This window comes from Coregonus clupeaformis, unplaced genomic scaffold, assembly GCF_020615455.1.
Source record: "Coregonus clupeaformis isolate EN_2021a unplaced genomic scaffold, ASM2061545v1 scaf1161, whole genome shotgun sequence".
Taxonomy (NCBI): domain Eukaryota; kingdom Metazoa; phylum Chordata; class Actinopteri; order Salmoniformes; family Salmonidae; genus Coregonus; species Coregonus clupeaformis.
Window position 1 is genome coordinate 40,269 of NW_025534615.1, and position 13,543 is coordinate 53,811.

Genomic DNA, 13,543 nt, shown 5'->3' on the forward strand with positions numbered 1-13,543 from the left:
AACTGTTATCCTTTATATATTCTAACAACTCACATTTTAAGATTCATTATTTCATTTGTTCCATGTTAAGGACTGTAACCTAGGAACAAAACTATTTGTCTCCCTCTTCCTGTTGCATGCAGTTCCTCTCTCTCTTCCTCCATTCCTCTAACCCCTCCCTCCCTCCCTCTAACCCCACCCCTCTGGCTGAACCAGGAAGTCCCTCCCCTCCACAAACTCTCTTCTGAGGAAACGAAACTGATCTGAGTCTCTGTGTCGTCTGTCTGTGTGAGAGTGAACAACAATCCAAATGGCTCAGCAGGGAGTTCTGCTCGACCAGGACCAGTTATGTTGTTCTGTCTGTCTGGATCTACTGAAGGAGCCGGTCACCATCCCCTGTGGACACAGTTACTGTAGAAGCTGTATTGAGGGCTGCTGGGATCAGGATGATCTGAAAGGGGTCTATAGCTGTCCTCAGTGCAGAGAGACCTTCACTCCAAGGCCTAATCTGAGGAAAAATAACATGTTGGCTGAGTTGGTGGAGAAACTGAAGAAGACAGGACTCCAGGCTGCTCCCCCTCCTGCTCTGTGCTATGCTGGACCTGGAGATGTGGCGTGTGATGTCTGCACTGGGACCAGAAAGCAGAAAGCCCTCATGTCCTGTCTGGTGTGTCTGGCCTCTTACTGTGAGACTCACCTCCAATCTCACTATGAATCTCCTGCTTTGAAGAAGCACAAGCTGGTCAAAGCCACCGCACAACTACAGGAGAAGATCTGCTCTCATCATGACAAACTGCTGGAGGTTTACTGTCGTACCGATCAGCAGTGTATCTGTTATCAGTGTGTGATGGATGAACATAAAGGCCATGAAACAGTGTCAGCTGCAGCAGAGAGGACTGAGAAACAGGTAAGACCAGAACTACTTGTTGGTGACTGTCTGATAAACAAAGAATTAAAGATACAGTAGGAACTAAGTCTGTTTGAATATGAGATCATACAAGTGATATCGATCCACAGCAGAACAAATATGAACACAAACCTTGATTATATAGATATGTTAACCCAGATTCTCCAAATGTATCACAATTTTCTAAAGTCAAACACCATTATCATTCGTTATCAAACACCCAATCAGCTCCCCTGTTTTGTGCACTGTTAAAACTATAATCATTCACATAACAACTTAATAATATAATTTCACACAGACTCTTCCTCAACATATTAATCCCTATCTTCTATGGGCCCTATGTCCCATTACTATACTATTGATCTACTGGACAAATAAAGCTTGATAGCTCATTGAAGAGTGATTCTCCACAGAGGCAGCTGGGGATGAGTCAGCAGAAAGTCCAGCAGAGATTCCAGGAGAGAGAGAAGGACCTGAAGGAGCTCCAACAGGCTGTGGAGTCTCTCAAGGTGAGTATTGTTGACCAGAGGAGACACACCATTTCACATCTCTCCTCCAGTCAGAGAGAGGGAGAGAGAGATGCCCCTATCCAATCCCACTGACCCCACTGTTGGGAACAGGCTGTCTGGTCCCCTTTCAGAGAATAGACTGCTTAATGTAACTGGCAGGATATGAACCCGGGTCTACTGAGGGAGAAACCAACATCTTGACCGTTACACCAAGATGACATTCCCTATTGGGCTGAGGGCCGACACTGATTTTGAAGTCGAAGGCGGGGCTACCTCATCACATAACCATGAGTAACCATGACCGACTCATGTCCCCTATACATTAACATGGAGCCCTCTCTCTCTCTCTCTCTCTCTCTCTCTCTCTCTCTCTCTCTCTCTCTCTCTCTCTCTCTCTCTCTCTCTCTCTCTCTCTCTCTCTCTCTCTCTCTCTCTCTCTCTCTCTCTCTCTCTCTCTCTCTCTCTCAATTCAATTGAATTCAAAGGGATTTATTGGCATGGGAAACATATGTTTACATTGCCACAGCAAGTGAAATAGATAATAAACAAAAGTGAAATAAACCACCAGAAATTAACAGTAAACATTACACTCACAAAAGTTCCAAAGGAATAGAGACTTTCAAATGTTATAACTCAAGTGCAAACAGAGTGAGCCATTCGCCAGACTGAGTTCAGGAGGTGAAATGGAAATGAATGAGGGAGAGTTAAGTGAGGTAGAAGGTGTGGTGAAGAGCTCGGAACCAGAGCCTGGCATCAATGGACATGATAAAGAAGAATCTGGTGCAGTAGGAGTTACATTTTTGGAGAAAGTGGATCCATACCTTTTGGAAGATCCATTTGTGGTTTCAGGGTGGGTGGGAAAGGAGTTGGGTGCAGTTGAATCAGTGAAGGTAACCTGTAGTGGACTTGTGATATTTGTTTGTGTTTCTTCTGACCAGAGGGAGTGGGTGCTCCGTGTCACGCAACTTGGGTCAAGATCTGTTTCTTGCTTTGCTCTTAGGAACAGGGCACCATTGAAAGGAGTGATTTCTGGGGTAATGTTAAGTGTGGAGGTGGAGCAATTGAATATGAAGATTCCTGGTGTTTGTGATTCGCGCCGTTTGGTGGGACGCAGACCCAGTGGTGAGCGTGGTGAAACAGAGGAGTCACTGTAAGTCCTTTTGAGTTTTGAGTCTTTACCCAACAAAGTCATGGTAGGATATATCAGTTATCCTGTTAGAGTCACTGTGCCGAATCCACTGCGCTCTTTCAGGTTGTAGATCTGTGCCAGCACAGAGGGATAGGTCAACGAGTGATATATGCTTCAGTAAAGTTAGCTTCTTGCCGTTCATAGCAATGGTTATCAACAGTACAGCAGAAATTAAATGAAATTGAATGTAAATCACAGAAAATAGATGTTGTGGTGGCAGCTGCAGAGAACTATTTGGGCATACAAGATTAGACTTCAGAAGAGTTACAGGGTGTGTTGAGTGGTGGTGTCCCGTCCTCCCAGGCCGTTGGCATGGTGCAGGAGCAGATAGGGTCAAAGTAGTGGAATGGGGTAGTGGGTATTTAATATGTAGGGTTAGTTGGAAGGGTGTTTTTTTAAATTATTATAATTTCCCCTTTTCCCATTTTGTATCACAAAGTATAATGGATTTATATTATAGTCCAGTTGGGGGCGGTAATACAACATATTGGATGCCAACCACCGTTAAACACCAAAGAAGAAGAACCGTTATATTATGGCTATGTACAGTATTGTAACGATGTTCATGTCTCTCTCATTCATTAACTTTCATGGTAGTTGGTTGTGTGGGTCTCTGGTTATGAATAGGGTGCTGACAGACAATTGTTGATGGATATTTATAGAGCTCTGATCAGGACGACAATTGATTACTGGTGTACAGTTTATGGAACAGAGGTAAAGACTTGGCTTCAGAAGCTGGACAGAATCCAGTATATAGCTTTAAGGATATGTATTGGTGCATTTAAATCAACATCTGTATGTGCCTTACTGGTGGAGGCAGGAGAGATGCCTTTGGATATACAGCGTAAAAAATGGTCATTATCTTATTGGGTTGAAAGGCTGTGAGGTTGAGCATCCCACTGCTACTGTTCTAGATGACTGTTGGGAATATACTAGTAGACAAGGCAGTGGTTTTGGTTGGACAGTTGGAAAGCTTGCTGATGAGAGTGGTTTGAGGGAGTTGGAGGTTGGCCCTTCTGTGGTGATAGGGGATGTTCCTCCGTGGTTACTCCCAGACCCTGTTGTTGATCTAACCTTGGTAGAGAAAAGGAAAGATTGGTCAGAAGTCAGTGATATAGAGAAACTGGTTGACAATTACATTGGTAAAAGTTGTTATGCTTTTTTACCGCTTTTCACAGATGGATCCAAGGACCCAGATAGTGGGCTCACAGGAGCAGGCGTTTACGTTCCTGAATTTGATGTGCAGATATGTAGAAGACTAACAGATGAACTGTCAGTACACTCAGTTGAACTGTTGGCGATAATAGTTGCTCTCCAGTGGGTGGAGGACGTACAACCTGTTAGAATTATAGTATGGTCAGATTCTCTGTCTGTATTGAATAGTTTATCATCTGGTAAATCTAATAGGAGTGACCTGCTATTGGAGGTATTAATGTTATTATGGAGAATTGAGAGAATGGGTTTAGTAGTGAGATTCTGCTGGGTCCCAGCACATTCGGGTGTGGAAGGGAATGAAATTGTAGACCAGTTAGCTAAAAGAGCTTTGAAACTAGATATAATTGATATTAATGTTCCACTGGGTAGAGATGAGGCCAAATGTAAGATCAGAGACATTTTGATAGATGTGTGGCAGAAGAGATGGTACTCTGAGCACAAGGGCCAGTATTTATATGAATAGTTTACAGTTTTACAGAAAGGTCAATGGACCAAGATTCAAAGGTCAGATTAGGAAGGAAGAGGTGGTGTTTACTCAATTGTGCTTAGAAAATTGTACATTGAACTCGTCATTACATCTGGTTGGCAAGCATGTGAATAGTTTGAGTGTGGAGGGTAAGTCGATGAAACGGTGGAGCATGTGTTGTTATATTGTTGTAAGTATGTTGAAGAGAGGGAAAGATTGAAGTGTAGGGTCATTGAGGTTGGACAGGGTTGGGGGGGGTTGGAAGGGATTTTGGGGATGGGGGAGGGTCTATTAGAAGTTAGTAGGGCTCTTCTTTATTTTCTCAGAAGTACTGAGTTAGGTAGGAGGATTTAGAAATGTTGGAAACCGTGATTGACCACACACTCCAGCACAGTAGGTGGCGGCATGCACCTTTAACGTTGGTTTGTGGACCGCCATTATATCATAGAAGAAGAAGTTGGTTGCGCAAGAGTTTTGTGGTTCGTGAGGAGGGCTACTATTCTTTTTTCTTTTGGTTCTTGCGTATTTTCTGAATTTATTTTCTCATGGTGGAGGGTTTGTTTATTAGTTTCCACTGTTTATCGTTTAGAGTTGAGGGGGGGGTAGGGGTAGTTTGTTAGGGCGGCGTGATGGCCTCAACCGAGTGGAGAAGAAACGCTGTCGCTTCGGGTGCGTTCCGGAGAAAGGTGTGGAGGAAGTTTTGCTCATGGTCGGCGAACAGGTTGGAGCGGAACATCTGCATCCAGAATGAACAAGGTGGTGGTTGTGTTAATGAAAAAGGTTTGTCTTGTTGTGAGTGGGATTTTTGTGAGGGGTGTGTTGTTGCAGATTTCGCCTCTTTCGACAAGAGTTGTGGTGGCTAATCAGCCTCCGTTTATTGCTTACGAACAGACCGCAAGTAGTTGGTTCGTTTTGGTAATTTTGCAAGTGGTTTTCGTGTGCTCTCGGCTGGGTGGCAAGTGTAGTCCGTTAAACATGTTGTCTCTTTTCGTAGACCAATATTTGTTTCTTAACAATCTTCAAGGTTACGCAGGGGAAGGGTGGAACGCAGGGTTTGCTAGCACAGATAGTTTTGGGTGTTTCTAGTGTGGGGATGTAGGACATAATGCTAATGCAGACAAGCGTGACCAGCCGGCAGCGGGGGCTAGGACTAGGCTGGACACAATACATTTTGAACGCCTTTTTCTGATAAAATTACTTCATTGCATCCGCCATGGAGCCCAGTTTCATAATATTACCATATGTCCCAGATGCTTGCCGTAGTTTAGAAATAATAGGGCATGTTTCACCCTGCCAGCTCCTATTAGTTGTATTGAGCTCTGTGGCACCAACTCGCCTAATGAAAGTTCTATTCCCAGCCCATTGTTCTGCGTCACAATGCCAGCTTCACTATTGTTGGTAATGAGACCAGCCCGTATTAACATTGTAGGTTTACCTCAGGTAACTTATTATTAACAAGGTTATGACTACTTGGTGAGCAAACTCACTGTTCACCTGGTTACACCTTGTGGTGACCCACAGTGCTACGTATGGTTGGCGCATAGCAGTTAATCATATTTTCTTTCAGAAAAAGGTGTATAACCTAAACAAAACGCATGTCCGTCCTCTTTTTCTAGATGTGGCCGATTTAAACAGCCAGAATACATTTTTTCAATTAAGAAATAACCTTAACAATTTTTTACATTTATTGTTTCTATATTACTGCTGGGTAATTTGATATGCATCGAAATCTGTAATTTGGTAGGCATTGAATTGAGCGAATGCTGCGCATGTTCACTGAGTTGTAAACTAAATGGATAGGTGTAGCTCATTGATTTATAGATCTGACACAGTTGCTACCTCAGATAATGAGCCTAGCAAGTGTCGTGAATGAGGTATGTAGTACCCACAGAAGGCCACAGGGAGGAGCAAGAGAGCTATAAACCTATTCATTTTCTTTGCTTTAAATACCCTAAACCTAACAATCAATCAATCAATCAAATGTGTTTATAAAGTCCTTTTTACATCAGCAGATGTCACAAAGTGCTATACAGAAACTCTAACCCTACTTATAACCTATTTTAGCCTTAACTCTAACCCCTAACCCTAATTCTAGGGTAGAGTAGCCTAGAACACGTTTAGAAACTATTTTAGTAATACATTTATGTTAGTAAATACCATTATAGTACTAAATAGCATTTATTGTTATTTTTTTAATAAAACCTATGTAACCTTTATTAGTCATTTTATTATATGTATTATTGCAAGGCAGAACACTTGATAAACAACACATTTGTTTTATTTTTTAAATGTGGTTTGAACTGGGTGTGACCTAGTAACCTTTATGTGAAAGTCCAGCAATTGGCATGTCATAGGTGGGGCAGGTTTGAGACTGATCTACAGAATTAATAAGAAAAATACACTTTATTTCTCAGCTGCCTCACCAATGTCTTTACGTTAATTAATAACTTTTAATTGCTAAATATTTCCAATAGATGGCTGCATAAAACCACAAAGCATCAGTTATAGGCTACAAGCATAAAATAGCATGCAACCAAAGACTATGTCCTATGATTTTCTAAAAAGGTCACTCATTAATTTACAGTTAGCTATATATCTCGTATTAGGCCTGTGTTGCTTTTGGGAGAGCAACAAAATATTAACTCTAGCAGATATTGAACACCGGCCAAATAATCACTAGTCAAATGCGCTAACCTCAACCCTAGTAAACATGCATTATATAAAAACATTCTTAATATCTGATATTGGGAGTAAACAGTCTCGGAATAGAAAAGACAAAACACTGCATCTTCCAGCCCGCCAAATAATCACTAGTCAGATGTGCTAACCTCAACCCTAGTAAACATGCATTATGACATCATCTTAATATCTCATATATTCCAGCCCACCAATAAATCATGCAACCATCGCGGTTAGAAAATGTACCTCAACATGCCCCTCGCTTGTGCTAGAAGGTAGAGTGCTCGCTGTCGCTGACGGCTCAAGCTTTTGTCGGGGCTTGTTGAGTTGGCTACTTGATCGAGAAGGCAGAGTGGCTCTGTGCTGGTTGATGAATTTGACAATGAATGTACTAGAAAAATACGTTTTTGTCAAGCAGAGGTGACTGAATTAATGTTCAGGGTTATTGATCATCTTTATAGTAATTAAGTATAATTTAAAAATATGAGCATAAAAACAGGTAATAATAAACATGAATCATCATTATATTACTTCACAGTAATGTGTTTTCAGTCCTTTTGCGTTAGCAGTGTGGAAAGGGACAGTAAAAAGCTCAGGCAGGAGTTTTCCTGTGAGGGGGAGTGGTGGTGTATCCAGGGAGAGAACTAAAGTAATCTTCTGAAATGTCATTCATGGTCTTATGCTGCCATCTATTGGAATTATTAAGCAACTGCAGTAGTACTGAATAAAGTGTTTTTCCTGACTAATCCTTACTAAAATAGTGATTACTCAGAATTGCAAAATAAATGGCAGGGGTACCAGGAGGGAGGAGAATACATTTTTTACATTTTAGTCATTTAGCAGATGCTCTTATCCAGAGCGACTTACAGTTAGTGAGTGCATATATTTTCATACTGTCCCGCCATGGGAAACGAACCCACAACCCTGGCGTTGCAAGCGCCATGCTCTACCAACTGAGCTACACGGTAGTAGTGCATGGCCAAGTGGTGGTGCGCAGGCCGTGGAGAAAGCTGTGGTGGGGAGGGTTGCAGCTGGGCTACATGAGCTGAGGCAGGTTTCTGTAGTAACAGAGACTCCGGTGGGCGAAGGCTTGGTGGGCTCATCCCAGGAAATATTGCCTGTCATTGGGGAAGAGGCTCTGATCAGGGGGGAAGTGCAGGGGGGCAGAGACTGGGTAGGAGGAGGACGGTACCGTGCCAATGGAGGAGGAGGAAGAGGGGGGAGGTGAGTCTGCGGGAGCGGAGGACAAGGTGGTCTCGTTTTCAGACGGCTCATTGGATCCAGAGCTGACAGCCAGTCAGGCTGAGGGCCCAGTATATACGGTGAGAGAACTTTCTAGGTTCCTGATGGAGACTAAAGGGGAAAAAGAAGGTTCTGCTGGAGTCTTATTTGATTGATCCTGGAAGGTTTGTAAGGTCAGTACAACACGTGATGAAGAATGAGGGGTTTAGTATCCTCTCACCCAGGAAGCGGTATAGGCTGAGAAAATGGGTCATGGATTCTTAAGGGCATGTCTTCAGAATCTGCTTAAATGGATGTTTTTTTCTGGCATGGCGGCTTTATGGGCTTCTCTACTGGTTTCTGATTGTGGAGATTTCCGGCAGAGACTGGGGGAATATGTAAACCAAAAACATTTCAACGTGATTTTTTTGCGAGACACACTGTGATGTGATTAATGAAGTGTATTGGGGGTCTGGTGGAAGGGGGTGCAGGGGTAGCAAAAGAGGTGTGTAAGGGTAGGTTGTTAGTGGTTAGAGCCAAAATCAATTTCCTTGTCTTTGCTTTCCAAAATGTGTCTGCACCTAGTACAGGGCTCAGTTCTCTGTTTCACCAGGGCCCAGGCAGGTGTCCTATTGGAAATTCCATGTAAAGCTCTTCCAAGATGTCACTTTTTGCTCAAACTTCCAAGGCTTTTGGGAGAGGTGGGGACAGCAGAAGGGGGAGTAACTTCTGTTGTGGGGAGATGAGGGAGCCTGATGGGTGGGTAACTTCTGTTGTGGGGAGATGAGGGAGCCTGATGGGTGGGTAACTTCTGTTGTGGGGGAGATGAGGGAGCCTGATGGGTGGGTAACTTCTGTTGTGGGGAGATGAGGGAGCCTGATGAGGGAGCCTGATGGGTGGGTAACTTCTGTTGTGGGGAGATGAGGGAGCCTGATGGGTGGGTAACTTCTGTTGTGGGGAGATGAGGCCGCGGCTGTGGAGTTGTACTCTGATTTATAGAGGGCATAACTCTGTGATCCTGGTTGTTCTCAGGTTCTGCTCACAGACCTTTCCAAACTCTCTCTGTCACAGAGAATTGACATTTCCCAGGCCTTTCACAAACTCTCAGCTGCCGTCTCTCAGACAGTCTGCCTCTGATTTTTTTTTTAAAGGTCTGGGAAATTATTGGACAGGACGTGTGTTGCGTGAATGCATCGGGGTGGGGGAGCTGTCGCTAAGCTGTAGACGGGAGGCTTTGACTCTCCTGCCCAAAATAGGGGATTTGAGCAACATAAAGTACTGGAGGCCTGTGGCATTGCTCTGTTTGGACTATAAGATGGACGGGTAACTGTGTATCAGGACACCTAATCACAGACAATCTGTTCATAATCAGGAGAAAGCCTTTGATAGGGTGGACCATGAATATCTGTTCAATGTGTTGTTTTGGTTGTGGGGAGAATTTTGTGGCCTGTGTTCAAATGCTGTACGCTGGGGCTTCATGTATGGTCAAGGTGTGGGGAGGGCTCAGTAGGCCAGTCTGGGTAGGGAGGGGCATTCACCAGGGACAGTTCCATCGTTCTGACTCAAAGCGGTGCAGAGGCTACTGTACCCTACGGAGGTGGGCTGGAGGGAACCAGCATGTGCTCTGTTGAAAAGGGCTGGTGGTTTGGGTCTGGATCAGCAGCTCTTCATGAACATTTAACATTTAAGTCATTTAGCAGACGCTCTTATCCAGAGCGACTTACAAATTGGTGCATTCAACTTAGGATAGCCAGTGGAACAACTACATCTCGATCACAATAAGTACATTTCTTTAAACAAGTCAGTGCTAGCAGGTGAAATAAGTCAGGTGTTAGTTTAGACAAAAGACAGTGGTAGTAAAGGGGGGGTAGAAGGATAACTATTATACTATTGCAGGTATTCCTTAAAGAGGTGGGGTTTCAAGTGTCTCCGGAAGGTGGTCAGTGACTCCGCTGTCCTGGCGTCGTGGGGGAGCTTGTTCCACCATTGGGGTGCCAGAGCAGTGAATAGCTTTGACTGGGCTGAGCGGGAACTGTGCTTCCGTAGAGGTAGGGGGGCTAGCAGGCCAGAGGTGGATGAACGTAGTGCCCTCGTTTGGGTGTAGGGTCTGATCAGAGCCTGAAGGTACGGAGGTGCCGTTCCCCTCACTGCTCCATAGGCAAGCACCATGGTCTTGTAACGGATGCGAGCTTCAACTGGAAGCCAGTGGAGTGTGCGGAGGAGCGGGGTGACATGAGAGAACTTGGGAAGGTTGAACACCAGACGGGCTGCGGCATTCTGGATAAGTTGCAGGGGTTTAATGGCACAGGCAGGGAGCCCAGCCAACAGCGAGTTGCAGTAATCCAGACGGGAGATGACAAGTGCCTGGATTAGGACCTGTGCCGTTTTCTGTGTAAGGTAGGGTCGTACTCTGACTAGCAGACCTGCGGCTGCCGGGGGGTGGAAAACCCCCCAAGAATCGGCACAGCAGGCGGGACAAACGTCTCTTAGGCTGCTGGAGAGAGTCATGGGGGAGGTCCAGGAGGCTCTGCCTGACCCAGTGAGGAGGGGGCTGGAGCAGCCTGAGGAGGGGCCACCACCGTTTCCACCACTGCAAGTGACAACAGAGACTGGGGACTGGCAGGAGAGTCTGGAGGACTTACTGACTTTTAACACTCTGAGCTTAGTAGGAGTGAAGGGGCATCAGTGGCAGGGGGTTGTGGGGGCTGAGAGCATGGCAGGGTATAGGTGGAGGGGCTCTATAAGCACCCAGTGCTGGAAAGGTCAGGGGTCGTCCAGTGGAGGGTATTACATGGAGCCCTGGACACCAATAGCTGGTTGGCTCGAATTGACCTGGGAGTTGGGGAGGGGTGTCCGTTTTCTGCAATGACAGACTGTTCATCATGTTTTTTCTGTGTTGCCAGGGTAATGCCATTACTGTTGACGCCTTAGGGTTGAGTTTGAGTTGTACAAAATGATCAACAGTGTGGAGATGTTTCAGGAGGTATGGGGGCTCAGGGGGGCTGTCTGTACGGCTGGAGAGGAGGGGTTGGATGGACGGTTGGAATGTTGTGCTGGTTGGTGTATTGTACTGTGGTGTTGGGTACTGGATAATGTGATTGTGTGGAGGTTGTGGTGGCACGCAATGTGCTTTTAGGGGTGGGGGTGTTAGTGTAATGAGGATGGCTCATTAAAGTAAGACAAGTCAGTCTCTCTCTCTCTCTTAACAGCGCTCTGCACAGGCAGCAGTGGAGGACAGTGATAAGATCTTTACTGAGCTGATCCGCTCCATTGAGAGAAGGCGCTCTGAGGTGAAGGAGCTGATCAGAGCCCAAGAGAAGGCTCAAGTGAGTCAAGCTGAAGGACTCCTGGAGCAACTGGAGCAGGAGATAGCTGAGCTGAGGAAGAGAAGCACTGAGCTGGAGCAGCTCTCACACACAGAGGATCACATCCATTTCCTCCAGGTAACTCAACTGCCTTGTTACATGTGATATGAAACTAAAACTCAATGTGAAACTCTCAATCATTTGGTTCTGCTCTCTCTCTCTCTCTCTCTCTCTCCAGAGTTATCAGTCTCTCTCCAGTACCAGTGTATCTTCAGACTTACCCAGCATCGTTGTCCATCCTCTTCAGTACTTTGGAGATGTGAGTAAGACTGTGTCTGAACTGAGAGAGAAACTAGAAGACGTCCTTAAAGGAGAATGGACCAAGATCTCCACTACAGGTGTGTTGAAAATAATAAGAACATCAACTTTAGACCATTGAAAGTTCCCTACTAGTCATATACATGTGGAATATGGTATGATGATAACATTCCCTCTCTCTGTGAATGTGTTTGTGTGTCTGTAGTGAATATAGTGGATGTTGTACTGCCTCCAGAGCCCAAGACCAGAGAACAGTTCTTACAATGTGAGTCTCTTTATTCTGAAGTAACTAACAGCCTCTTTTACTGACACTCCTAACAATCCCTCTAGAAATATATAGCAATAGTAGATCTAATCAAAGACTGGGTATCTATCTGACTCCTCATATTTCTCTGATTTGATCTCTGCTGTGCTCTAATCAAAGACAGGGTAGATACAGTATCTGACTTCACTTATTGTTCTAACTCCCCTCATTGGTCTCTGCTCTGCTCTTCTCCCAGATTCCTGTCAGCTCACACTGGACCCAAACACAGCACACACACGCCTCTCTCTGTCTGAAGGGAACAGAAAGGTGACCTATACAGACCAAGTCCAACCATGTCCTGATCATCCAGACAGATTCACAAACGCCTTGATGGTTCTGTGTAGAGAGGGTCTGTCTGGACGCTGTTACTGGGAGGTGGAGTGGAGTGGGGTGTATGTTGATACAGCAGTCTCATATAAAGACATCAGCAGAACAGGGACAGATGGTGCATTTGGAGAGAATAACAAGTCTTGGAGGTTAGAGTGCTCTAGTGGTGGTTATTGTTTCAGACACAATAATGTTGTGACTAAAGTATCAGGCCCTCAGTCCTCCAGAGTAGGAGTGTACCTGGATCACAAGGCAGGTACTCTGTCCTTCTACAGTGTCTCTGACACAATGACCCTCCTCCACAGAGTTCAGACCACATTCACTCAACCCCTCTATCCTGGGTTTCGTTTAGATCGTTTGTCTAAACGAATAAGGTTTTGTTTCTTTAATACTGCTGAGCTGGTTAAACTGTAGTAGGGTCCACATAGATACTAGTCATGCTGGTGTAGTCTATAGCTGAGCTGGTTAAACTGTAGTAGGGTCCACATAGATACTAGTCATGTTGGTGTAGTCTATAGCTGAGCTGGTTAAACTGTAGTAGGGTCCACATAGATACTAGTCATGCTGGTGTAGTCTATAGCTGAGCTGCTTAAACTGTAGTAGGGTCCACATAGATACTAGTCATGCTGGTGTAGTCTATAGCTGAGCTGGTTAAACTGTAGTAGAGTCCACATAGATACTAGTCATGCTGGTGTAGTCTATAGCTGAGCTGGTTAAACTGTAGTAGGGTCCACATAGATACTAGTCATGCTGGTGTAGTCTATAGCTGAGCTGGTTAAACTGTAGTAGGGTCCACATAGATACTAGTCATGCTGGTGGTGATGGTCCCCAGATGTGATGATTCATTCTGCTCTGTTTTTATGTACAATGATTTGATTGATTTGATCTTCAGAAGATGTTATGAATTACAATTCAATGCATTCATATTTTTTAAGTGCAATGTTTTAATCTTATATATTCACATTAATCATGATGTATGCTGTTAATGTATGTTTGTTGTCATTCAGAACCATTGAAATGTTTTCTCAATTGGTTCTCTGTCTCAATGTCATTTTCCTCAGTATCATGGAACAGGTAGTGTTACTTACTTGCTAATTGAACTATATGGGCGGTTTCCCGGACAC

At 44.6% G+C, this 13,543-nt stretch overlaps 1 protein-coding gene across 1 annotated transcript; it reads left to right on the forward strand.

The window, feature by feature from the left end:
• Positions 1 to 238: 238 nt before the first annotated feature.
• Positions 239 to 12,877, forward strand: LOC121540634 (tripartite motif-containing protein 16-like). Its single transcript, XM_041849646.1, has 6 exons — positions 239 to 886; positions 1,300 to 1,395; positions 11,375 to 11,608; positions 11,709 to 11,868; positions 11,994 to 12,053; positions 12,289 to 12,877. The coding sequence occupies exons 1-6, from the start codon at positions 290 to 292 to the stop codon at positions 12,831 to 12,833; spliced, it is 1,692 nt and encodes a 563-aa protein (XP_041705580.1). The 5' UTR covers positions 239 to 289; the 3' UTR covers positions 12,834 to 12,877.
• Positions 12,878 to 13,543: the final 666 nt, after the last annotated feature.

Bases quoted from the DNA above. Each gene is read 5' to 3' on its own strand.
- LOC121540634 (XM_041849646.1), top strand. From the start codon at position 290: ATGGCTCAGCAGGGAGTTCTGCTCGACCAGGACCAGTTATGTTGTTCT. The intron at 1,396-11,374 runs GTGAGTATTGTT...CTCTCTTAACAG, and splicing joins AGGCTGTGGAGTCTCTCAAG to CGCTCTGCACAGGCAGCAGT. The intron at 12,054-12,288 runs GTGAGTCTCTTT...CTCTTCTCCCAG, and splicing joins CAGAGAACAGTTCTTACAAT to ATTCCTGTCAGCTCACACTG.